Source organism: Pieris rapae, chromosome 11 (genome assembly GCF_905147795.1).
Source record: "Pieris rapae chromosome 11, ilPieRapa1.1, whole genome shotgun sequence".
In the NCBI taxonomy this organism is placed as follows: Eukaryota; Metazoa; Arthropoda; class Insecta; order Lepidoptera; family Pieridae; genus Pieris; species Pieris rapae.
Window position 1 is genome coordinate 7,097,100 of NC_059519.1, and position 26,494 is coordinate 7,123,593.

A 26,494-nucleotide genomic window follows, 5' to 3' on the forward strand; every position below is an offset into this window, starting at 1 on the left:
ACATCCTTGTTTCTGTAAAGGCGCGTCATTGATGAATACATTGCTTTTATGGTAACATTTATGTTGTGTTTATGCTTCATAACTCAAAAATGTTTATTGGGATATTATTTTAAATAAACTTGAGTATTTATATTAAGTAGTATTTTCTTTACTGGCTGGTAACAAACCGCTAAAAAAATATAATAAATTTCGGCAGTTTGACAAAAAAACTGTGTTTTCTTAGGTATATCTCAACGTGCATGACAGTAGTAATTTAAAAATAAAATGTGTAATAAACAATATATGCAATTAATTATTATACAAACTCAATTATGAATTATGGAACTCATACCGAAACGACAAAATATCACACGTTGCTGCGATGTGGAAGGCAAGAGTGATAGAAAATTACCGGGACGAAAATGACGATGAAAAAAATAATACTACATCCCACTCGAAAACTAGAACTGTGCCAGAAGTATCCCGTCTAAGATGTCAGATGTACGAAGCAAAGCGTCGTATATTTGGTCTAAAGCACTTTTCACTTAAATGCGCAGACCAAACGATTCCCAACTGTTTATTGAGAAATTGTGTCGGTTTTGCCGGTGGGATGTTGTTAACATATCTCTGCTTTATATTCTTTGTGTGCCAATTGTCAATACCGCTAGTGCACGCCATTATAATGAGTTCTATTATTGGACTCGTACTAACACTTGGCCTGGCGTTCAGTAATCGAATAAGGTAAATTCTGTTTTTATAACAACGATATTTGCCTCTATTTGTATAAAATATTTATTCTGAGTAATATGATGATGGTATTTTTTTTAATTGCACTCACCTTGTAATGACGGCGGTTTGCAGATACCTTCATTTTTTTCCTAAGCACCACGGAGTTAGGCGTAAAGCGAGATCTACGGCAACCAAAATATTATTATTTACGCAGATGAACCTTAGAATTGGAATTCTAAGGTTCATTCTAGCGTTGCCTTGTTTGTGCGTAAAGGCTTATGCACTATTTTCTTTGGTTTATGAGAATAGAAATCGTCACTTTATATTTGCATCGCCCTACAAGTGTTTCGTGACATTTGCGGCATAGCAAAATGTATAACCTTTTATCCGATACCGACCTGTATTACCAGGGATAAAAATCAGTTTATATGCCCGATACTCAAATACCAGCTTCCAAATGGCTTGTCGGATTGTCTATCTCTTATTACTGATCGGCTTGATTCTCTATTAAGATTGCCACACGAAATTACGATAGTGCGTTGACGTCTCATACTCAATAACGTGCTAACGAAGTTATTTCGCCCCAAAGGTTTCAATGCTGAAGGATAAATTCTCGACCTTAGCCTCTGTCACGTCGGTCAGTGGTTAGAAAGGTTGACGACCCTCAGTTACGATTGGAGGAACTATTATACCTCCATACTATCATATAAACAAATAAAAAACGACCGTACACACTTCTACCTAAGGACATATCATTAGTAAAATAACCGTCGTTTGACGTTAAAAGACCAAAAGACCGAAGGGAAAATCAATTATTTCCCCTTTAAATCTTCCATAAGAAGAACATTGTCTCTTTTAAGCAGCAAAGGCACTTCCAAGACTGGCGATAATACCAGCGCCGACATTCTGGAACTTTCAAGAATTTTGTATGCTGTATGTCATTTCGATATAGTTCTCTCAATGTAGCGCTGATGACATTGAGATCGCGCGGTACGTTACATTTAAGCGAGGATCGTAGTCGCTTTGGGGCGCTTATTGGGTCGCTTATTGGGAGTTAGAGTATCAGCTCAGGAATTGCGTTCAAAAGTCTGGCTGGTAAAAAGCACTAAGGTATATGCCACACTGGATAATTACGGATGTTACTTTCTTCAGGTGCTTGGTGTTACTGCTAATACCGCAGCTGTTCTCGCGCATCGGAAGGTACACTCTAACATGTTACGCCCTAATCCTAATCTTGACGGGCCCTGCTACCAACACCCTCAAGAACTCGGAGGTTCTTACGGAATCTATGGCTTGCAGTCAGGTGAGCTATTAAGGCGGGTATTATGAATATGCAGATACATTTGCATAATTGTTACTGTTTTAGCACGTTCAAAAGTTTATCACATTATAGAATATATATTTCTGTAATGTAAGCGTTTATGTACCAGGCATGAAATGAAATGGTTTGAAACGAAACTGGAATTCAGAATCGTTTTGAAACGAAACGAAACAACAAAACAGGAACGTTAGGTTAGGTAGGAAACGGGGCCGTTTCTAATCAAATAATAATGTGATTGCCCAATTTGGTTCTTACATTAAAATGCTCGAAATGTAAGACAATTCAAGGTAATGGCTACGATGTACCACGGTCCCTACTTTGCATTCATAAACTTTTTATTTCGAATTAACTTTACAACGTCTGCTCTCATTCCATCAGACATGCAATTGTATGATTAATGGGTTCAGTTGCCTTCTCATTCCGAAATGAAGTAAAGGTTAACACAAATAATACGATATAAGTTTAGGTTATTTATTTGCTTGGTTGGTGAGTTTGCTTTTAGCGAAAACAAATATCTTTTAGTCTAAGTCAATTCATTTATTTCAATAAGACTATTAACTTTTGAAAGTTAAAAATATTACAAAAAAATACTGTATTTGCCCCTTTCAAAAGGTTTTCATATGGAGAAGAATGGGCAAGAAACTCTACACTATATTATAATATGTTGTATACATTCATTTGATAATTATATGTACAGACGATAACCTAGAATAAAAAAACTAGTATAGTAAAATAAAAAAGTACACGGTGTTATAAAAACAATACAGCAGATAACTAAATTATTATGTAGATACAAGGTGCTCACGTACTTACAAATATTGCAGATGATATAAGGTGATGGACTCACCGTAATATTACTATAAAAAATACTTAAACACGGGGTTCTATTCTGTCAGATTTTTATTTTTTTCCTGGGACACTAACAGTATGTCACAGGTTATCCATAAATTAAAAAGTCAAAGAAGTCGGTGAATTTTTTAGACAGCGTTGTTAAAAAATACGCAATTTATAATATAAGTGTCGTATTGCTTAATGGTCAAAGAAAATGCATAAACATCGTCTTGGAATGGAAGTAATGCGTTCTGCTCTAGTTCTTTCATGTAGTGGCATATATAGGTCATGTTCTAAGGAATAAAGTTATTTTTATTACATTTCTCAGCTTTTTCAACTCAATATGTATAGGTCTAACGCTAACTAAAAATTTTACAAATATGTTTATGAAGTAGATAGAAGCGAAGAGAAATGTACACTCATAGCATAAAGTACTTTATTTATGCATCGATGTGTCTCTGTGGATAATCTTAATCAAATAAGATGTTTAAATCAAATTATATGGTGCAACTGTTTCAGCAGTCAATTCATTATGTTACTTTTGTGACATAATATGTAATATATAGCTATAAATAAGGATATAGGAGGATATGCCTGAAACCCTGCCAAGTTTTTTTATAAAATATATGAGAAAGTAATGGCTTTTTAGACACGTTACACTATCTTTTTTGTCCGCATTCATTCTGTCTTTAACAATTAATAAACTTCTTCTGTCATAAACACATTTTTTTGTGAATTAATAATTTAATACAATGAAACGAAGCCATTTTTACGTTAAAGCATTATATATTAAATAAAGTCATTTTTTTAGGAGCAAGTTAAATCGCACGTAAGACATTTGAGTGACTCCGTTCATCAGCCTCTTAACGCAATAAGAGACAGCGTACACATTATGATGGACCAGCTCGACCATCTCAATGAGAAAATGAAGAATATCGGCATGAGTATTGAACGGATGGTTGTTAGTATTGGTAAGTTTGCAGTTACAAAATCACTTTTTTTTAATTAAAACATGGTGGGGTATTTTTCAAAACAGGTAAGGGCGGATTCAGACTAGCGTATTTTTTTGCGCGTATATGGTCGTTTCACCATACGCGCTTCTAAAAACCGGACGCGCCTAAACTGGCATATTACGGCGTGTTCGCTCGAACCGGTAGGGGCGACGTGTTAGTATCAACATGGATACTGACGAAGAAATATTGATATTTTATAATAATAGTACAATTTAATTTTGTTGGTAACCTAACATTTTGAAAACACACTTATGAATTTAGTAAAAAATAATTAATGGATCTAAATTTACATTTCCTGCCAGTGGTCAAATCAGGGGCGTAGAACGGACGATAAAAAATGGCTAGAAATTCCCCGTAACTCTTTTAAACCAGCAGTTTTTTTTACAAAATGTTTGTAAGCACCTATATTACCCCTGCGTTGTATTTAATAAAAAAATGAAGAAAAATAAGTAAGCACACGTTTTACCTCTATCAGCATTGCACGGTGAAATAGGACCATGCACTTAGATTACTGTAGGAACAACACGCAAAAAAAATTGATTATCATAATTAATTTCTACTCATTTCCAATAATTTCACAATTGAAGTCGCTTATAAATTGGATTTAAATGAAAATACATACATACACTCAATAAAAGGCACATCTATGATTTAAATCTCTGTTATTACCTGAATAACATTGTAAAGCCGTGCAAAACTTTGTAATTTTACAAGCGACAAGCAAGTAGGTCAACTATGGGGCTGTGCTGTTAGAATTGAATGCTTGATTACTTCTACGTAGAAAATTCATAATGTATTTTATTTATGACATAGAACAATGTTTGTATTTGAACCATGACATAAATATGTTTTTTTAACTATTTTTTGTTACAGCTACTGAAGAAGGAAATAGACTTTTATTGTATAATTTTCACAATACATTTCTTTTTTTCTACTTATACTTATTAAGATTTAATATAATAACAAAAATTGCTAGAAAAAGGCACAATAATAATATATATGTTGTTTGTTGTATATATTAAAAATTATCATAGTCAATTCTTATATTATTTTATCACATTAATGAAATTTATTATTACAGAATCAAATTAATATCAATTATGTTTCACTCAATTTTTTTAATAGATTTTTTTTCTAAAGTATTATTATTTAAAATTAATTTATTAATTAGTTTTTAAAAATTAGTAACGGTTTTTTGATATAACGGTTCGTAAGAATAACGACTAGTATTGTAGATACAGTCTGTATTCATAATTAAGTATTTAGTACTAATGAATGATTTTGAAATATTAAAGTGACCTATTTTTTTATTGATCGTTGTAACAGCGCTATAAACGATTCGTGTAAGCAATAAAGCTTTATTATTTTATGTCAAGCTTAAACCTAATAATAATAAAATAACTGAAAACTTTAGTTTGTATTTTAAAAATAATGATACACTTTCAAATAACTTTTATATATGCCATTAAAAACGTCTTTGTCTCAAAGAAGTTAACGTAATATGCAAGTTTTATCACCCTTTTTAGTTTAAAAAAAACAATACGGCTACAACTCTAAGGCCTTGGTATCTGTTTCGCGATATTTATTCTAATAAACAGTATGATCTCCCTCAGTAGACTTTCTTAATTCTCAGGTATGCCGGTTTCTCCTGTGATATTTTACTTCACCCTACCAGCGAGTGTGAAATGCACTTTACGAGTTGTAAATTTACAATTAATTTAATGTTTTTTGTCATTCATAAGTGTACTTGTTTACCTTCATTAATAAATATATTCTGAGTTGAGCTAAGTTGCACACAGACAGAAAGTCCATTGATGTATAGCCGGGGTTCGAACCTGAGGGATGCACTCCTCAAAAGTGAGTTCTGAGTGTGCTATTGTAACGGTATATTATTTAATTACAGCTGACGTCATACAATCTTCATACTACTGGTTATCTTCAGTAGTGAACGCCTGCAATCATAAACTTGGCACTCCCTACGAGCATTGTATGAATATCCTAAACAAAGGACTATCTGATTGCAAATCAGTCCTTGGCCCGAAGCTCTATTGGTTGTGTAATGTAACAAAGGTGGAAGCTGCCTGTCAAGCTGTTAAATCATGCAGGAAAATTTGTACTTTGGATGAGTTTTCTAAAGGATCTTTTGCCGCTACAATTAAAAGGAGTGAGTCCTAAAACAATTACATATGTCAGAGCAATGGCGCTAGTTTCAGCTGCCATTGTTATTATAATTTAATAATTACAGTTTATTTAGTTAAAAGCCGTTATAATATGGTTTATTAAAAATAAATCAGTGGCGCTACAAGCTCTTTAGGTCTTGGCCTCAGATTTCTGAATCTGTTTCATGATCATTTTTAAATCTAATAGGCAAGTAGGTGATCAGCCTCCAGTGCCTGACACACGTCGTCGACTTTTGGGTCTGAGACATGTCGGTTTCCTCACGATGTTTTCCTTCACCGTTCGAGCGAATATTAAATGCGCACATAGAAAGAAAGTCCATTGGTGCACAGCCGGGGCTCGAACCTACGACCTGAGGTATGAGAGTCGCAAGCTGAAGCCACGAAGCCAACACTGCTATATATGGTTTATTAGCCGTTATTTTATTTAGCAATATTAAAAGATCACCAAATTTACGATAATGGTAAATTAAAAATTATAACTCCATAGTCTTTATTATTCGTACCTAAATATCTTTTGCCATACAAATAATTAGTACTCGTTTTCACTATTGATTCCAGAATTGCACGATTTCACAAATCATATGAAAACAATGTTCTACGTGCACATTGAGGTTCATCACAGGTATACAGTGAGCAACGCAAGTCGCTCCGCAAGTCAAGTTGCTGCGGGTATTGTCACTGAGATAAGAAATAAGGCGGACCCCTTGATCACTTGGCTCTCTTGGAGCTCCTGTGTTACAAGTCTCTTCTTACTGCTGATTATATTCAGGTATTTCTGATTTTGTATTCTCATAACTAACGTACCTACATACCCTCACTTTCACAACATCAAACAAAAAGCCGAACTAGGTATTTAATAAAATGTTTTTAATATTTTTAATAGATTTCCTAACGTAAATGCTTAAACCTTTTTGTTTATAACGTTTGAACTATGTTGTGATCTTACATCTGCAATTATAGCAGAGTTTTAAGTGTCATTGATCTTTATAAGATAATTTTCACAAATTCATATGTATTTAAAGATGTGTTTTCTTTAAATTCAAATGCCTTTGTTCTTAGGGCAAAATACTACCAGCACATGTACGAAACTAGATCAAGATTTGACAACCGATATGTAACGAAGGAGCTGCACGAGATAGATCTAAAGAGGTTTCAGGAGGGAAGAGACACGATTTTGCCACTTAACAGAAGGGAAAAAACTAAATATATTCCGGTTAAGGCTTAGTAATTGATAATCTTGTAATACTGCCATCTGCCCATATTATGAAAAATCTTTGTTAAAATCTTTGTTCTTTACCCAAATCACCAAAGAGGCCAAGTTACTTTTACAGCTTGCTTTTAGATTTTGGCACTCGATTTGTTAGTTACATAAGATTCCTGACCTGTTCTATAAATAATTTTATCATTAACTAATTAAAAATCCTTTCAGACCACATCTTTTCGTTTGATAGCTTCCGAGAAAGTATTCATGACTCGTTCAGCAGTCTTCATGGTGATCACCACATTCAAACTGATGATTCATATGATCGCTGACTACAGCCTGTTTTGGGTCCTCACTACTATACGGCATCATGGCAGACTGGAAGCTGTGTTGTCTCGTATGAAAACAATTTTAATTTTAATTTAAACATTCTACATATTATTCAGCGTATCTATTTTTTAACCTTTAAAAATATCTGGTTAAAACCTTCTGTGTCTGTGTTCATTAAGTAAATCAATGTAGATAAAAGTAGACATATTATTGCAATCATAATAATCTATCGTATTAGTTTTATTTTTATTTATTAGTTCCCACCTTTTTTCCCGGTAGGGGTAGGTTGACCTCTGTCACTTTATCCACTTTCATCACCATTGCCTAGCATGCTTGTCGGTTATTGGAACATTTAACTTGACCCATCTCTAGCACCTGGATTGTGTCCCGGTATGTCCCGACTTCCCCATCCATTGTGGCCTTGTAAACCTTATACAAGTAAGATTCCCAGAAGCCACTTCTCATTCAGCCGTTCTACATGGCCAAACCGTACGTATTCCGTACGTATACTTTTTACCGGAAAAAAGGTTTCCGATAGTTGTCGCCTTACAAAATATTCTTTATTTATAAAAGTGTTGAGCAACATTTTATCTGTATTAAAAATCTAGAGTATTTATTAAAATTTGCTTTTCCCTTATAGCCGGCCCCTCGGATGTAGGAGTATCTATAACAGGATTAGGTTTTGGATCAGATATATTAAGATCCATATTTAGCACACTCACATTACCACTACGATCTCCATCACCTCCTGCTTCATGCCTACCAGACCCACGACCTCCTGATTTTAAACGATATGCGCAAATTGGTAAGATGCTGAGAGAACTGTACAATAATTATTTTTGAAGTGTAATCACGAGACTAAAACTTGTTCAATTCTTAAGTACATAACTAAAAAATACATTGTCGTGTTATGGGTTTTAATAAGCGTGTTAAGTAAGTTAGTAGTTAGTAGTCTGACTGAAGTCGGTATCGCTGCAATTGAGAGTACAGAGTACCGGCGTCTGTATGTTCTTATAAAAAAGTTTTAAAACTCTTAAAATGGATTTAGCTATGTATTTCATGTCACATTATATTTACCCAATATTTTATTTTGAAGTGAGAATAATTTAATATATTTTTGAATAAAATAGGCGATATGAACTTCAGGTGTCATCATAGTGATATTATGGCTGCTAGCGTTATTTGAGCCGTATGGTCTACGTCTGCGACACGTGATTATGGGTCATCATAGACCGGAGCGTGCAAAGGCAAGGGCGTCCTGGCTTTACAATCACATCTTGAGGACAAGAGGTAACGATCATCTGTTTGAAATTGTATAACACTTGAGATTTATGTAATGTATAATTTCCAAATATACTTCAAAATTCATTTAACTATTACCAATATTATAATTTTACCTATGACTCACAAGTTTTTTTATTGGAATTTTTTCCATTTTTTAAATTTTCAATTCAAAGTCATTTATTCATTTAGGTAACTTAATATACACTTAAGAAAGTCAAAAAAAAGTAAAAGAAATATTATAGATTAAATGCTTCTAATTTTACTTAGACAGTTCTTCTGTGACATAAATTATATAGTACTATCAAAAAAGCAAATAAATCTCAGAATTAAAATTATATAATATTCATTATTTAATAGGCAGCTTCATGAAGCTGGCGAGACGAAAGCTTCATCGCGAGTACAAATATCATAGCGAGGAACATCTCACGTTTCGGCATTGGCTGGATTCACATTTATCGTTAGTATTTTTACAATAAGTTTACTAATAAGGTTTACGAATATTTTAAGCAGCATCTTTTAAAAAACTGGTTCGTTTACAGATTCTATTTTCTGCGATATTTGTTTGGGACGCTACCAAAACCACCTCACTGCCTTCTCTGTGAAACTGTGGAAAAATATAAGGATATTGACACTCACTTGACGAGGTAAGTTCTTAATTAAGCTTATAAAATACTACCAACAGACAAAGAAATAATGTATGTTAATATTTTTTTGAAGCATATAATTTCTTATCTGGATATTTTTTTTTATTTTCTGTAGATACATACTACATTGCACAAATAAGATTGGAATATAAATGTTTATCCTACTTTTGCCAATCCCCAGATGCGAAAGCCAAAGTTGTCCAGGTGTGTTCTGCAGGAGTTGTTTCGCCGACATCGGTCAGCTCTGCACTATTTGCTTGTCACCTGCAGACTACGGAGATTATAGCGATATCAGCTTAGAGAAGTAAAATGATTGATTGACTTGAATCTTATCTTCCCGTATATATAAATATTTACTGGCATATGCCAGTAAAATATTTTACAACTTAGGCAATAAGGAAAAATTGTGACAGAAATATTTGTTCAAGGTACCAAGTATACACCTTGTATTATTTTCAGAGGTTCAGACGATGAAAGTGATGAAGATAATGATACAAATGAATGTAAAGAAGACTCCAGCAAGGGATATATCCAAATACAATTGGCAAAAAAGTATAATAGAACTTTTAAAAATTACGATCGAAAATACAAGGAAAATAGACGCGTTTACAATACAAAAATTAAAGATAATTCAGAAAAAACTCCACTATTGTCTAATATGAAAGACATAAATCACCAGAAATCACAGACAATTAATACATACATATTAATGTTTAATAATTATTCAAGGAATGTTCAACAGAATTGTTCAAAAAACTTAAGCAGTCACAGACGAATTTGGCAAAGGAACACTAAAAGCTTACGCAATTTTAAAAAAATAGCTCTAGTTTTTAGAAAATTTAAAAATACTAGATTTTTGAAGCCGAGAAGAAAGTATTACATTATACGAAGAATATCTTGGAAGTCCAAGACAAAACTTATACCGCGAGTTTACGCAATAATTTGGAAGTATTGCTTTAAGTCCGGGCATTTGTGCATTTGTCTAACTTCTAAATCAAATATTACAAAGGAAAAGCAAATTCGCAAAAAGTGTTTAGCAAAAAATCGCCAAAATATTCTTCAGGTCGCTAACGAGTGTAATAAATTATGTCCGAAAAGTATTGATATAGGAAATGTTTCTATAAAAGATTCTGAGAATGACACTAGTAAAAATAAGCCTGTTGAGCATAATAAAAAGATTAAAGGTGGAAAAATTATACCCCAGATTGAAACCAAAAAGCGATCCTTTTACGCTAAAACAATTTGCATAGCTTTTGCAACTTGCTTAAAACTGAACCGTTATCAAAGGGATGAAGTTAATGAATCTATTCAACGAGATCGTTTGGCCAAAATGGAAGCTCAAAACTTTAAAAAACGCAAAAAGAAAAATAATGAAGAATTGAAGCAACAAAATGAAAGTTCCAGAGATTATAGGATATCAACCTATTTACAGGATCAAAGTTGGGTGAAGGGGATTTTTCGAAAGGACTCTTTAAAGGATAGAATAAAGAAGGACTGTGCTTTGAATCAGCTGGCGAGATGTCGGCTCTATGCAGAGACAAATAAGACTAGAGAAACAGAGTTATTGAAAGTAAGTTTAGAAGTGTATGTTTCTGTTCATTGTCTTATGTTTTTCTACAATTTTAAAGTTTTTTAGGTAATAAAAGATACAATAGACATAAAGCCAAAGAGGTGTTATTGCCCTCATGGTGAATGTATTTGTCAAGCTAGTAAGCCCCAAGAAACTCCTAAAGCCTCTAAGCAGGGACAGATAAAAATTGCATCAGAATCCAAAATAAAACCTAAATGTTGTAAATGCAAAAAATGTAAAGCAAAACAGTGCAAAGTTGAATCAAGCCGCAAGTCAAATAAAAGTAAGTATGTATATTTTTTTACGTATGTGCATCAAGCAGTAAACAAATTTTGTTCTTTATAGTATTATTTGCCATACATCCAAAGATGCGAACAAAGAATGTACAAACTTAGGCTTTTTCTTGTTGTTAGTGGTTCGCGGTAATTACGTCGTAGTTTCGCATTGAGACGTTAAGCGTATTAGTATATAAGTAATTAAATCTTTTATTTTACGCGAGTGTACACAGAATAAAAGTAAATAATGGATAATATACTCATTATTTAAAAGATCTACTTAGGAACCGTACAACAAATATTTAGAAGTCAGCCGCCCCAATGTCCCATACCATGTTTACCACTGACCATATTTAGTAACAATATTTTTAGTGAATATTCTAAAGTTCTGTCGAGGCAAAAAATACTGTTGCAAAGTCCAAAATATTCAAAGGGAAGAAGAAACTTCGAGTTCTGCCTGGAGAGGGGGTGACTTGATTGAAGTTCACAATTACGACGATGAACATAGTAAGATATCGTTATAGAAGTTATTCTGTTTTTGTTACGTTCTCATCGATCGACTAAAACCATTAAGCACCCAAAGTCTATGAACGTCTAGTCTGAGTTTACCAGTGTTTCTCGAACCTCAAAGATTATTTATATAGAAGTAGTATATGATTGTTAAGGAGCGCTAGGATCTCACTGAATTAATATAGAAAAATCTTAAACTTTTATTTAGATTTAAGATAAATTTAAAAGTAATCTACAATTCATTAGAATTACAGTTTTGGTTGTTTTGAAAATTTACTTATTGTTTCGTTAGTTATTTTATTATTATTACAAGTAATTTATCATTTAAATTTCTTAACTGAACTATTACTTTTTAAATATATTATGAACTCTGTACGTAATATAGGGGGGTAAGAATTTTAGCTTAGCTAAGGTGGGGCATGGCACAAAAAAAGTTGGGGAAAACTGCAATAGACCGTTCAATAAATTCCCTTGTTGGGATAGTTATTACTAAAACCTCTCAAAGATTGCAAATTTAAAAATCAACTTCATTTAAATTTTTCCATCTGTTTTTAAGTAAACATTAGATAATTGCAATGAAATCGTATTAATAATTTTGTATAAAACATTACAGAATTAGGCAAACCAGAATTGGAGGTAGAAGCACAAAGTAACAGTCCCAAGAGACTGGATTTCTTCCGTGCCACCGGAAACGAGTTCGAAACTATTGGGGAATGGTAATAAAAAATATTTGTCAGGCCAACTTATATTTTTTAGGAAATCTCATCGCCCTGTTATTATTTTACAGCTCCATTAGAAATTAATTCCCCAAACCCTACTATCTACAGTCGAACATGCTTACTAACTAAAACCTTTTTTTGAGAGTTCTTTAAGGCAGTTTTTTTCGTGCAACACCACAACGTGGTACCAGCTGCCCACTGAAGTTTGAAGAAGACTTAGACTCCTTCAAGAAAAGTGCCAACTCTTAAAAGGCCGGCAACGCAAAATGCGAAATGTCGAGAATTTCATTCGATTGTCTTGATCACATAGAGGTTTACATAAAAAAAGTTATCGTCGAATCAAAAACTTCCTCTTTCGAGTATTTTAAAAAATATAGATTTGTACCAAAACAGTATTATCACTAAATAAATTTATTTGAAACTAAAATTTGGTAAATTTATATATTAACGAGTAATTAATATTATAATAATTTCAGCCTGTCCAATGAGAAATGTGGTGATTACAAGGTACTGTGTTCTTAACTTTATGATACATTTTATTTAAATTTCCAAACATTTAATTAATATTTTTGTTAGCAATCAAACTCTGATACCACGAGCACATCACATAGAACTATGGCTCAGAAAGAAAAAACTGCCAAATGCCTAAGAATTAAGGACTTGAAATTGTTAGTACTTAGTAGTATTTTTTATCATATTTAAAGTTTGCAAGAGATTTTGATTAATTTTAATTGTTTGACTATGTTAAAACACGATTGGTATTTCCAGTATATACGTTAAAACTTATTCAAAATTTTTTCGTAACTTATCCTTCTTTAATTATTATTATAGTTTTTTCTTTCCACAGAATTTTATCAGATCACTTCTTACATTTAAGGTAAGTTTTTTATTATACTAGCAGACTCGGCCAAGCGTTGCTGGGGCTAAGGTTTTTGTTATATTACATAGTAGTAAACTATTCAAAGGAAACAGTAGGAGAACTTATGTAAAAGGTAGCTAATGTTGGTACTTTTAATACATCTGTTAAAATTGTATCAAATAATAAAGAAATATTTGCAATAAAATAATATTGCGGTTATAAATGGAGATGTATGCTATCCTATCTTTTAAAGTTAGAGCAAAGTGCACACCGTGTGCAAATTTGATTGATTTCGGTTCGGTAGTTTAGGAGTGTATGTCACACGTAATTGATATATATTAAGAATATAGTAATCAATTCTAAATCAATCAATCTAACAATCATTAAAAATATTCTTTATTTGTTTCATAAAGTAATAATGTCAAGTATTTCTCGGTTAGTCATCTTTAAAATAGAGAATGTTATTCTGCTGATGCTAAAAAATATCGACGTCTTTTAAGAAGCTTACTTTCGGTCTTATTTAGAAACGTCCCATGCAGCACTAGTTTATTTGTATTATAAGAGATAACATAGTCTTTAGTATTATGTTTAGTATTTTACTCAGTATCAGTAACATTTTTTTTAGAATCAAAAATCCGGCTCCGTTAATCAAAGATATTTATACTCACATAGCACAGCTGACAGATTTAAAGAAAAACAAAAATCAAGCGAAAAGTAAGGTTAATAAAGAAAAAGGTTGGTCAATTTCTTATTCTTTTAGAATATTTTCTTCTAAAAACTTTTTAAGTAATTGTAAAACAATGCCAATTAAAAGAGTTCAATACATTAATTTTTTAATATAATGTTTTGCACCTTAAAAGTGGATACATTAATTTATTTAAGATGTACGTCGTCATTTCTATACATTTTTCAGGAACTACAGAAAAGGGTACAACGGTGCTGCCAATTCTACAAACGCGGTGAGTTTTATATTGATAAGTTGCGTTTCTGTTTTTGCGGTTTACGAGCTACTTATTACGATATCGAATATATCTGATTTGGGACGTCTACAAAAATATTACTTGTTGGCAGCAGCGTGCTGTTTACTCGAGCGCGCGTGACAGCGTCATGAGCCATTTCTTAGACTATTAAAACATTGACAGCCAAGATGAAAATTCCACAATAGAATGACCCGTAGAATTAATAAAAGTGTCATAAGTTACCTATGCTATACACATCCAGTAAAACCCTCGAGTCGAGGTAAAAGGTGCGCTTCACACAGCATCGCACAGATAAAAATCGCGAGCTAATACTTTGAGAAATTATACTATGAAAATGTAAAAGTACGCTATAGTATATATACCGGATCAAGTATAACTACCTTAAAATACCGAAAAATAGTCAGTCTCTAGACTAGGAAAACTGAAACGCAACATGTAAATGGAGAAGTGCGGAGTAATTTTCTTCAGTAGTATCTTGAGGCTGACTTTACGGAAAGAAAACTATATCAGCAGCACCTATACCGCTGAATAATCTATTTTATGTTTCCTGACGATTGTTATTATTTATGTGTAATAGCCTTGTGTCTCCCTATAGTTCATGTCAATGTATTGACAATACGTTAGTCCAAGACCGAGGTACCCAAATGCGATGGAGAAGCCAGCCAACCACATCTCCAGCGAGATTAAAATCTGCTTGGAAGAAACCAGGTAATAATAATAAAACAGGTATTTGATGTTATGTTAATCTTGATATTTGTTTGATGCACTTTACACTAAGTGACGTGACGTAACTCCAGATTTGGTCAAACATAAGATTTAGAAGGTAAGTTACCTACGTATTTATCGAACGTCCATGGAAATTGACGTGAAAACCGCTTATTTTCACAATACGAAATATTTGTTCCAGAATGCTCCACAACGACTAAAGGCAAATGTTCGTGTGCGACACAGTACAGATACATTGGAGACAACAAAGCTTGCAACTCTACGTTGAAGTCCAAATCAGGTTACAACTCGATGGAATATTAATTATTCCGATCTAATATCATAGCTTAATAACTAAACTAAATAAACAAACAATGCAGTTACCCTATAGAAGATTAGAGGATTATCGATATTTTATTAAATAAATATATAAATTTCAAAGTTACAGTACAGGTATGAATCCTAAAGTATGCTTCTGACCTACATCTATGACATTATATTGCAGGATTTACGGATCTAAATTCAAATACCAATGAAGATACTTACTCTGAGACATGTCTTTGTAGAAGTAGCTTGAGCTCTGTGTTTAGTGACGAAACGAAAACTGACACAACAATCTGCAGCCGCTTAGAAGTCGACTATATTGAAGATAAACCAAGGAAAACTACCATCCGACGCGTTAAGAAAATCAAAGTTAACGTCACAACGAAGACCAACCAGGGCACAAGTACAGACAAAACCAGACTCTGTGACGTCAGCACTCTGACAGAAGACTGGTGGAGCCCCTTGAATGAACGGAAGCCTATGAAAAAGAAAAGAGAAGAGGCTGGTGACTATAAACATAGGAAGAAGAATAAAGGCGTAACTACTGACCGGCGGTTTGTCAAGTTCCTGAGTCGCGCACAAATTATACCTAATGGTAAGACATCGCGATACTATACGGTACGATAGTACTCGTAATAAAGACAAAATTAGCGCGCCAACCACAAGGCTGCATAAAACGAGTAATTCTTTCCAAGGCAATTGCATACGTTTTTTCAACAAAATCCCTAGTGAGATACAAATATTGTCAATAAATAAATTTAAATCGTACATTACAGTAAAACTGCTTGTTAAGGCCTATTATATTTAGTTTTTTTTTTTAGAATTAGTTTACCTGGCTTGATAGTAATCTGATCTTGGGATATATTTTCAGAAACCTGTGATATATTGTCACCGTCTAGATATCTTTTGGAGGTATGTTCATTCATAATAATTAGATTTGTGTTTTATGAATGATAAGTGTAAATTACTGTTTATTTCAGTCCCAGAAATATTATAATGAATTGTTTTCGTCGAAGCTTTTTACACCTCATGTCTTCGTGGCTCTCAACACCAAGGTATTTTGAATTATAGTCGCTAAACATTAGTATAATTAATAATAATTAAAAATATGTATTTTATTTTTATAATAAAATTAAAATAAATATTAACTTCCTTAAAAGAAGTTTTTTTTTTGACTTTAAAATATACAATGTATTATTATGTTAAATAACCATTGTTAAAAGATTGTCAATGATTACCTGCTATGCAGCTGTTTTCTTTAACTGAAGAGAAGTAGGTAAATATGTTTTTTTTTCTTTCAGGGACAGGAAAATGAGAAATATATTGCGAAACGAAAAAGCATGCCTAAAAGTAAGCCAAAAATAAAATCTTTATTTCAACACCGTATCAATTATACATATATGATATTACTCGTATTATCAACATAACACAATTGTACATAAAAACGCATTCGACGAGTTCATGATGGTTTGGATCTTGAACCGTGTCTAATTTTATAAAATATTTTTCGTAAAACACTTGATTGTTTTTAAGATTTACAGACTCTGTATAAAAAATACAAGAGCGTTATTAACATACATATGTGACGCACGCGTCGTATCCTAGATATGTTACATTCATACAACCTTGTCTGTGATCTGTCTGACACCTACGCTAGATGCGATAGATAGATCACGGAGTTTTTATAAAAATATTACTTTTCAGGTCGAAAAATGAAACGACTTGATGAGTCACCTCGGCCAAAGGTACCCATTTTATAACAGTCTAGCTTTTCATAAAATGTATCACATCAAATGTACTTAGTTCTTTTAGGAGAAAAGAAAGAATAAGAGTGGAAGACAAAATTCTGTTATGTATGGACGAGCATGTATGAGAGTGCGAAGCAGGAGAAGTATGAAAAAGGTGTCATTTTAGTATAAGCTTAAGCAAACAATCTGTTGTTAATCTGAATATTACAAACAAACAAAATATCTTTATACATCTAGGTAAACAAGTACACTTATGAACGTCAATAAAATTAAATTAATTGTAAATTTACATTTACTACTAGTTCGCAAGTCAAGGGCGTAGAACGGGCAAGAACTGACAAGAAACTTTCCGCCACTCTTTTCAATCGCCAAGTTTTTCATATAAAATATTCTTAACGAACGTGTTTTTAACATCCTATCACAATGAAAGTCATCATTTCAACATACAAATTAATCAGCTTATTCATGATTAACATAATTATAGAACAATATAATTAAATTTTGACAGCTATATTAAGTATTATTTTCAGGGAAATAAAGGGTTAGGGAGGACACAATCTGATGAAACTCCATGTTCCCGAGGGTCTACCTAAACGAATGAAAGAACATCCCGGTACAACATATCGATCAAGTGTTTGTAATATTTAGCAATCTCAAACCGAGTTTCTTGCTTGCGCTAGTTGGTAATTTGAATTATGATAGCGATATAGATCCCGACTTTTTGTATATGCAATTTTCCTGAAATACAAAAACTCTAAATGGAAAGTTACAGATTATCAGTACTGATCTATTGAATTTATAGCCCGCAAATTTTAGGTATTTTACATAGTCTTTTACTAACATAACTTTTACATATTAAAAGATAACACTTTATCGTATTGAAGCTATGTACTATTATAAACTTATATATTATTTTATGTACAGTCACCGTTACCACGCGCGTGAAACGACGGGAAAAAATTATAATTAATAATAAGTTTATAATAATACATAGCTTCAATCCGTTAAAAAAGTGTTTTCTTTTTTAGGGTTTTTTTGTCAGTTAAAGAACAAATTGTTGTCTACAATCGTAGAAATATCTGGATATACTTTATATTACTATAGTTAATATTTACTATTCTAGTGTAAAGCAAATATAATGTTAAATGTTAATGGTTTAATAGGGATTGATGTCTACTTTGAATTATGTACTCTCTTTCTCTCTCTCTCTCATTTATTTAATATTGTTTCAGATATAGTGTCAGCGTCTTCAATGTTGTAGATGTCATAATGTTTTGTTTAATTTATTTGAAATATATTTGGTTGTATGTTCATTTACTTTATCTCGTAATATCCTCCAATTGCGTTATATAGTTCGTTAATATAGATAAAATAGGAAATTCAAAGTGTCTGGGACTAGATAGATATAGATAATCCTAAATGCAACCTTAATAATGACTCGTAATAAATATTTACAGCTAGAAAATTTTATCTATATCATGGGAATGATAAACCAAAATATTTTCCATTTCTAGTGCATATTGCCTTGATAATATTTAATATTTCTGAATATAATTTACAGTTTATTGCGCTTAACTTCATAAGTACATGTTATATTACGCAACATTAGATCAAAGAACATGGGAGTTCTAATCACGTTTTCTGTGACGCCATTGATTGGTCGACTGCCGTCTTCATACAATCGCAGAATTTGGTGAAGTCACTTCGTGATTGAACTCGGTTTAATTTTACATTTACTGATAAAAATAAATTTATTTAAATTAACTGCGTATTATTTGCATAACGCAAGCCACCTCGTAACTGTAGCAATTTCACTACATTTGTATTAAAAACAAAACTTATACCTTCATCAACGGCGTAAATCAAAATGATGTAAAATTATTCATAAATACGTGACGTTAATTCTCTTTTGGATAATAATATGAATTGTGTAAAACTGAAAACAATTATTGTTTGGAAAGTACGATTGTACTGAACATGATCTCACTGCACAGTGTCTTCATGTTCTCCATTACACCGCAGTTACATACACCTAGCTTCAAAATTTAAGAGCAATAAATCATGAATTAATATTAGTTAAATGTGAATCGGATTGATATCATTATCTTTTTATAACCTAATGGTCTTCTAAGAGTGTTATCGTACGATCTTTGTGCGAAAATAATATTCACAATCTAGTCTCCAGTGTATCCGGACGCCGCGATGTTTCGACTACATTATTTGATTTTGTAAGTGTGTAAAATATTTAATTTTGAATATAGTTGAGTAATATTTCATCAATAAACTATTACAACGTAACATAAAACAACTTTTCTGGTTCTTTTTATCTTACGAAATTGCTGAGAACTTAGAAATGTCAATTCAATAATCGTCTATAAACACAATTCGATTTCATTATTAAATTCACTATGGAAGTAAATGACATTTATAAAACACGCAACTATTATTGTAAAATCCAATCCTCACAAGTAGTTTAATACTACCTGCTTAACACGATTGGTCTAAGAAAATCCATAATATTTATACATACTAATTTGTAATTCAAGAGAGGGGGAAATCCTCTGAAGGGACCCTTCCCTACCCTAAAAGTGTTCTAATTTAATAAAAACGTTTTAGTATAATAGCAAATATTAGTATCGGAACAAATGGAGTATCATCAAAGAGTAAAGTTAGATATTTCCCTGACGGATTTATGTTTGGTGCTTCAACGTCGTCGTATCAGATAGAAGGCGGCGCCTTCGATGATGGTAAGATGTAAATAGTTCTGTACAGTCGATGATTAAAGGTCTGAAGCTATGATTCTTAACCCAAAATTAATTAAGTCCGGTGAACCAATAAATACTTACCACATTTTAACAACTTCGACATGAAATTCTAAATTAAATCTGCCTGTTGAATCCCATTTTTATATTTGTACTTAGATAACAAATACGTTTACCATATAATCTATTCTCGATTAATTTGAATTAGCACATTATTTATTTAAGTATATCCCAGAAGAAAGCTAATGTTCGGGTCTTCCCAAAACTGATGGCGGCCTCTTGAAGCTATCTTACCACGCTATCTTATTATTCCAGGCAAGGGTATTTCAATATGGGATATTGCTACCCACATGGATCCTTCACCCATTAGAGACCAGAGCACCGGTGATGTCGCAACAGACTCTTACAACCTCTATAAGCGTGACGTTGAAATAATGAACGAACTTGGTTTAGACTTCTACAGATTCTCCGTTTCGTGGCCTAGAGTGCTACCTGGTGGCTTTTCAAATTATATAAATCAAGCAGGAATTGACTACTATAACAATTTGATTAATGAGATGTTGAAGAACAATATAGTACCGTTTTTGACGATTTATCACTGGGATCTACCACAGGAACTGCAAAAGTTAGGAGGGTGGGCCAATCCCGCGATGGTAGATTGGTTTACGGATTACGCTAACGTGCTGTTTGAGCATTTCGGCGATAGAGTCAAATATTGGATGACTATAAATGAACCAAAACAGATTTGTTACGAAGGTATTTCTATACGTATCACTAGTGAAACGCCCGAGTAGGGTAAAAGGGCAGATATGTATATTTATTATAATAAAGTATTAAATTCAACTACTCGCATAAGTTTATATATTTTATTTATAGGTTGCACGTATTCTATGTGTGAGTGTGTGTTTGGATAGATGTGTGCAAGTATATGTACAATACGATAGATTTTACAGGAATTTCTTTATTGCCTAGGCGTGTAGGATAACTTTGCAATAATTTAGGCATTATAATATTAATGGTTATTTTATATTGAAAAATACATATAATTATGAAATATTTAAACTTTCATAGGTTACGGATCAGACAAAAAAGCACCAATGGTGAATATGAGTGGTGTTGCCGAGTACATGTGCGCTAAGAATGTACTGCTGGCTCACGCAAAGGCATACCGCCTGTATGATGAGGTTTATAGAGAACGGCAAAATGGCACAGTGGGTATCGCCATTAGCTTTACCTGGGCTGAACCAGCATCAGAGTCGGAGGAGGACCAACAAGCTGCGTTGGATGCTAGACAATTTGACGTAAGTCATACGAATATTCCAGAATTCATGCCTTCGACTCCCGGCTAAACAATAATTGATTCGGAATGGTTGCAATAAACAATATACAAATTTTCTAATGTAGTTGCGGTTTTAACATGATAACGAGTGTATGTATTAATATTCTATGAGCGTACCTACTCCTCCCTCAAAGGCAACGCACCCACTAAAAATGAGTGTCTATGGACTGCGATGATTGCCTTTATGGCCGTCCCGCAGGCTCGTTTATTCGTCTAATATAAAAAAAATACTTTAAAAAAATAGCGCGATACATTTTGAAAATCCGCAACCATCTAGAAATGCAAACATGTTGTAGTTCTAAAGAATTAGAGACCTACTAAAAAAATGTTAAATACATACTACATACAGTATATTTTTAAAAATACGTATGATGAACCAAAGGAATCGAATATTATATTATGCGGAGATAAACTTAATCTTAAGAATGATAAAATGATCTCAAGACGTTCTTAGATAACGATTACGTAAATAACAATTGCATGTCCTATTTCGAAGATAAAACAATTGACTTATAATTAAACAAACGTAAAGTATTAAAAAAGGTATCTGTCGGTACTATTAAAGGCACGTAAGTCTGGCGCTGGCCGATACGTGGAGGGGATTGCTGCGCATGTGTAGTGTGGTGCGGGGGCCGGAATACGACTGGAGAGCCAATCGACGCTCTTCATTCCGCTAGCCCCCCTCAGGTACCTTATTTTTTACTTCTGCGCAATAACGGTCAGCGCTAGAGTTTCGTGCCCCTACTTTGTATCTACCGACAGAAAATATACCTATAGAAAATATTTTAATTATAATTAAAACTGTGCTGTGGAACATTTTGTTCCTCAGCATAATGCTGAGCCAGGGCCAACTACAGCCACAGCACACACGCATTACATACTTGAGACGAATCAAATGGGAAAATAAAAAAAAATATATCTTATATTTATTTTTTTCTTTTTGATTATTGTTTTATTGTGTTTTTTTTGTTTGTAATATGTTTATGTATAAAACCTAAAAACCTGGGGCTTAGTCCTATTATTAATACCTAACTTATCAGATAATTCTTAATTAAATTTTAATAAGCCTAGTGGAAATTATTATACTAGGACTACTTTTGTCAATAACGAAATTTCGTTCAGTTCTTGTGTTTTATAAACTGAAACGAAAACAAATGGTTCTTTATCACGATAACTATTGTTAAAGCTATATAGGAACTATTCCTTACACCTTTTTGTTTATTTTATTTGGTTTAATGGGTTTTCAGTGGGGACAATATACCAATCCAATATATTCGAAAGACGGAGATTTTCCTATTGAAATGAAAAGAAACATTGCAGCAAAAAGTGCTGAGCAAGGATTCAAACGATCACGTCTCCCAGAGCTTACAGCAGCTGAAGTTTTGACCATACGAGGGTCGGCAGATTTTCTCGCACTTAACACCTATTCAAGCAAGTTAGTCTATAGAGATGCCTCTGTTGAAGGAATGTATGCAGTCCCATCTTATATGGATGACATGGGCTCTGTATTTATCAAGGACCCTACTTGGCCTCAAGCCGAATCATCTTGGTTGCAGGTAGGTGCAATGCCAGTTAGTTAAAGTTAGAGTCCATTATTTTTTTATAAACAAAAAATAGATTTTCTTTCAATTATCAAGGTTACAAAAGGGTACAAAATAATTAGACTGGTTCGGATTTTGTTTATAATAAAATCTATAAAAGTAATTAATATAAGCATTAAAAAACTTTACAAGATCTTATAATCTTATGATTAAAAAATTTAGAACCTAGTTTTATTGCAGAGTGATAAATTTACAAACAAGTTTAAAATTTATTACTATCTCAGTTGCTTTTTATTGTAACATCTTGTACTTCCATGAATGGCAACACAGGCCAGGTTGGTGATTGCTTAAACACATGTGTATAATATAAAACAGCTATCTTCTTTGGCATTGCCACTAATACAATATGTCCATCTTCAGTTTCCACCACATCAATTTGGAAAATTGGACTCATTGCTAACACGGGGCAATCAGAACGCTCAGCAAAGTTATATTGCTTAATTGGTACAGAGTTGTACAAGTCAAATTCACCATCTACAAATGGTTTGTAGTATATTCTGAAAACACCCCATGTTGTGCCAACAAAAAACACATCGCCATATGGATATATAATTAACATATCTTTCAACAGGACTTGTTGAATTGTATGATTCAAAATATACATCCATTGTATATAGACCCTCCAGTCCATTCTTTCCAGCAAATTGTATTTCCACAATACATGTTGCATGTTTGGAACTATTTCTATATTGCATTGTAATTTGAAGGTACCATCAACTAAAGAATAAATTTCTCGTTCATATGTTAACACATTAAGAGTATTGCTATAACCTAAAGTCATCACTTGTTCCTCAAACTTCTTTAAGAATAATGGCTGTAGGTCATTTGTACACAAGTTACACATATGAATTTCATTGTCATGTGTTACATAAAATAATCTAATATCATTCAATAGAAATTTTTGAACATTGTTTATAACTATTCTAGATTCCTGCCCTGGATGTCCTTGCTTACGGACAACAATAAGACAATTGCTAATATCAATGTATATAGTAAAATTGTCATTTTCTGAATAGCTTGTGTAACTACCGATTATAGACTTACATTTAGAGGAATACTTAAGTGTGTCCAAGTCATAGTAATTAATTCCATCTCGAGTGTGGACAGCTACCAAGCCATCTCTGAGAACTTTAATATCGCGTATTTCCTGTGAAATATTTGACGCTGATGCGAACTCATCGGCCGTTTCAGAGGCATCTAGGAATTTAGACCATAAAAATAAGGATCGATAAATTTTTTGCCAAGTTATGCCTGCTTTTGCTTTATACATAACTTGATTAAATATCGAAGGAAATTCAGTTTTGCAGCATCGAAACCAAAATTTATCACTGAGAGCCACATCGTCAATTATCTGCTTCCAACGATTACAAATTAATCTACATGTAGCCAAGTGCTTTGGTGCCAGATATCGAAAAATACTCAAAAGGATTTCAGTAGGAATAACGACGCTGCATGCAGATTGTTCAATATTCGACATATTTCTAATATTTTTTTATGTGTTCAAACAATAATTACAATTTTGACATGGGCTGTATAGTTATGGGCAACTTGCAACGTCCATTTTCAGATATTTTATTTTTACAATTCAACATATTTTGTGTTAACTGTAAATTTAGAAACATCACATTTTAATAATTAGGTACTATTAGTGTTGTTAAATTTTCAGACAATATAAAATTTTTATTTACAATTCAGGTTCATGATATTATTGCAATTGTCTATTCAGTAATGACAACTGACAGAAAACGTTGGTAGATTATATAGGGTATGATAGTAGTACATATATTAATTGTCCTCACGAAGACAGGCATTCAATAATCAATAGTTTCATTCTATTTGCTGATTTCACGTTAAACAGATATAATATATTATGTAAATTATTAAGAATTAAAATTAGTGCGAGTTGTAATAATAATAAATTATCAAATTTTTCGTTAAATATGCATTAGTTACCAATGTAATATTAGGAAGCTATACGGCATTTGTTAGGCTTATAACAGTTCACTCAACAAGTAATAATTACTGCTTTAAATTAATTGAATTTAATGATTGATCCTACATAGGTATATAATTTGTAGCACAAACATACCTATTGTATATATTTTTGATTATTGTGTATATCTTTTAAATATAGGAGAATTAATGATTCTCTCTGATTTTTCAATTTGTTTCTATAAACTTATTCCAATTTTCACAAGTTCGTAGTATTTATTTTGTAATCCTACAGCTTACATAAATTATATATAATAACAAATAAATACACTGAGAATACATTTTACTACAAAAAAGTTCAAAGATTAACAAAAGGGCACAAACAAACAAAAAGTTCAATTATTATATATAGGTATATTCAATACATCTAAGTTGTACCTAATTTATCTAAAATTACTGGTTATTTTCAGGAAGTACCCTGGGGATTTTACAAATTACTATTAGAAGTAAATCGGCTTTACGACAATCCACGAATTTACGTAACAGAAAATGGTTGGTCAACAGCAGGAGGTCTGCAAGATGAGGATAGAATTCGTTACCTCAGAAATTATCTCTCAGCTTTATTGGACGCTGTAGAGGCAGGTTGCGATGTGCGTGGCTATTCCGTCTGGAGTATGATAGATAACTTTGAGTGGATGGCTGGCTATAGGTTTGTTCGTTGCTCATATTTTGTCAAAAACAAAATATCTCTATAGTTATTTAGAGCTTTATTTAGACACTTGCATGCGATGGATTATATTCAATGATTAGGTTATATTACATGCAATGTATAGACTCTTGCATGCATTATAATATAATCAATGCTAAACAAAGAGGTCGTAAGTTATAAATAGTAAGTCGTGATATAAGTTAAATCATTCATAATTTTCTGCTACTTTAAATATAGTTGCTAACTTATATTACTAGTTCTTAGAAATCAACTATTTAATTTATTTATTTACTTATTGTGCCTTGTTTATTTTAGTGAAAAATTTGGACTATATGAAGTAGACTTTTCGAGCCCTGACCGATCAAGAACTCCAAGGAAGTCAGCATTTGTTTATAAAGAAATTATAAAAAGCAAATCTTTAAACCCACACTATGAACCAGATGTATATTTAGAGGAAGTAGTCGCTATTGAAGATAAATTAAAGGATGAAGATGTCGCCTACAATGAATAAGCAGTATTAAAAAAGTTACGTCTTTTACATTCAAGGAAAAATATATTGTAAAAAATAGTGTGTGTACTTATGTACTTTATACATCTGTGGCGTATGGAAAAATAAGTAAAATGCCGTAATGATTAACAATAAGTAATACCATTAATAAAAAAGATTTTATTTAAATAAATAAATTATTAGTAAATACTATCACCGTCGTATATGAAATTGTTTTAAAAACACCAAAATAATATTTATTTATTCACACTGCTTAATTGTACTGTTACGAAACACGTGTTTTAAATATAAAAATATTAGACCATACAAATTGAATTTGAACATAGTTATCGATTCAAATACCACCTAGACCTAACTTTACGATGTGGAATTTAGGTGTCGGTGTGCGCGCGCATCGTAAAAATTCACATCTCATCATTTTTCTCCATCGCGCCTAAAGAA

General features: G+C 32.5%; 2 protein-coding genes across 2 annotated transcripts; both read left to right on the forward strand.

Moving 5' to 3' along the window:
* The first annotated feature begins 244 nt into the window (after positions 1–244).
* LOC110994077 lies at positions 245–18,515 on the forward strand. Its single transcript, XM_045630233.1, has 30 exons — positions 245–720; positions 1,861–2,011; positions 3,672–3,831; positions 5,777–6,037; positions 6,612–6,822; positions 7,113–7,266; positions 7,483–7,651; positions 8,225–8,389; positions 8,731–8,874; positions 9,226–9,325; positions 9,408–9,512; positions 9,694–9,816; positions 9,972–11,082; positions 11,149–11,365; positions 11,730–11,864; positions 12,481–12,583; positions 13,063–13,093; positions 13,163–13,254; positions 13,434–13,463; positions 14,071–14,180; positions 14,359–14,404; positions 15,021–15,133; positions 15,333–15,431; positions 15,636–16,049; positions 16,326–16,366; positions 16,435–16,509; positions 16,756–16,804; positions 17,159–17,199; positions 17,733–17,815; positions 18,435–18,515. Exons 1-29 carry the CDS (start codon positions 362–364, stop codon positions 17,793–17,795), a joined length of 4,872 nt encoding a protein of 1,623 aa, XP_045486189.1. The 5' UTR covers positions 245–361; the 3' UTR covers positions 17,796–17,815; positions 18,435–18,515.
* Positions 18,516–19,294: 779 nt separating this feature from the next.
* On the forward strand, positions 19,295–26,113 carry LOC110994054 (myrosinase 1). Its single transcript, XM_022260540.2, has 7 exons — positions 19,295–19,430; positions 19,819–19,949; positions 20,280–20,720; positions 21,036–21,265; positions 22,551–22,859; positions 25,307–25,545; positions 25,861–26,113. The coding sequence occupies exons 1-7, from the start codon at positions 19,405–19,407 to the stop codon at positions 26,054–26,056; spliced, it is 1,572 nt and encodes a 523-aa protein (XP_022116232.2). The 5' UTR covers positions 19,295–19,404; the 3' UTR covers positions 26,057–26,113.
* The last annotated feature ends 381 nt before the right edge of the window (positions 26,114–26,494 follow it).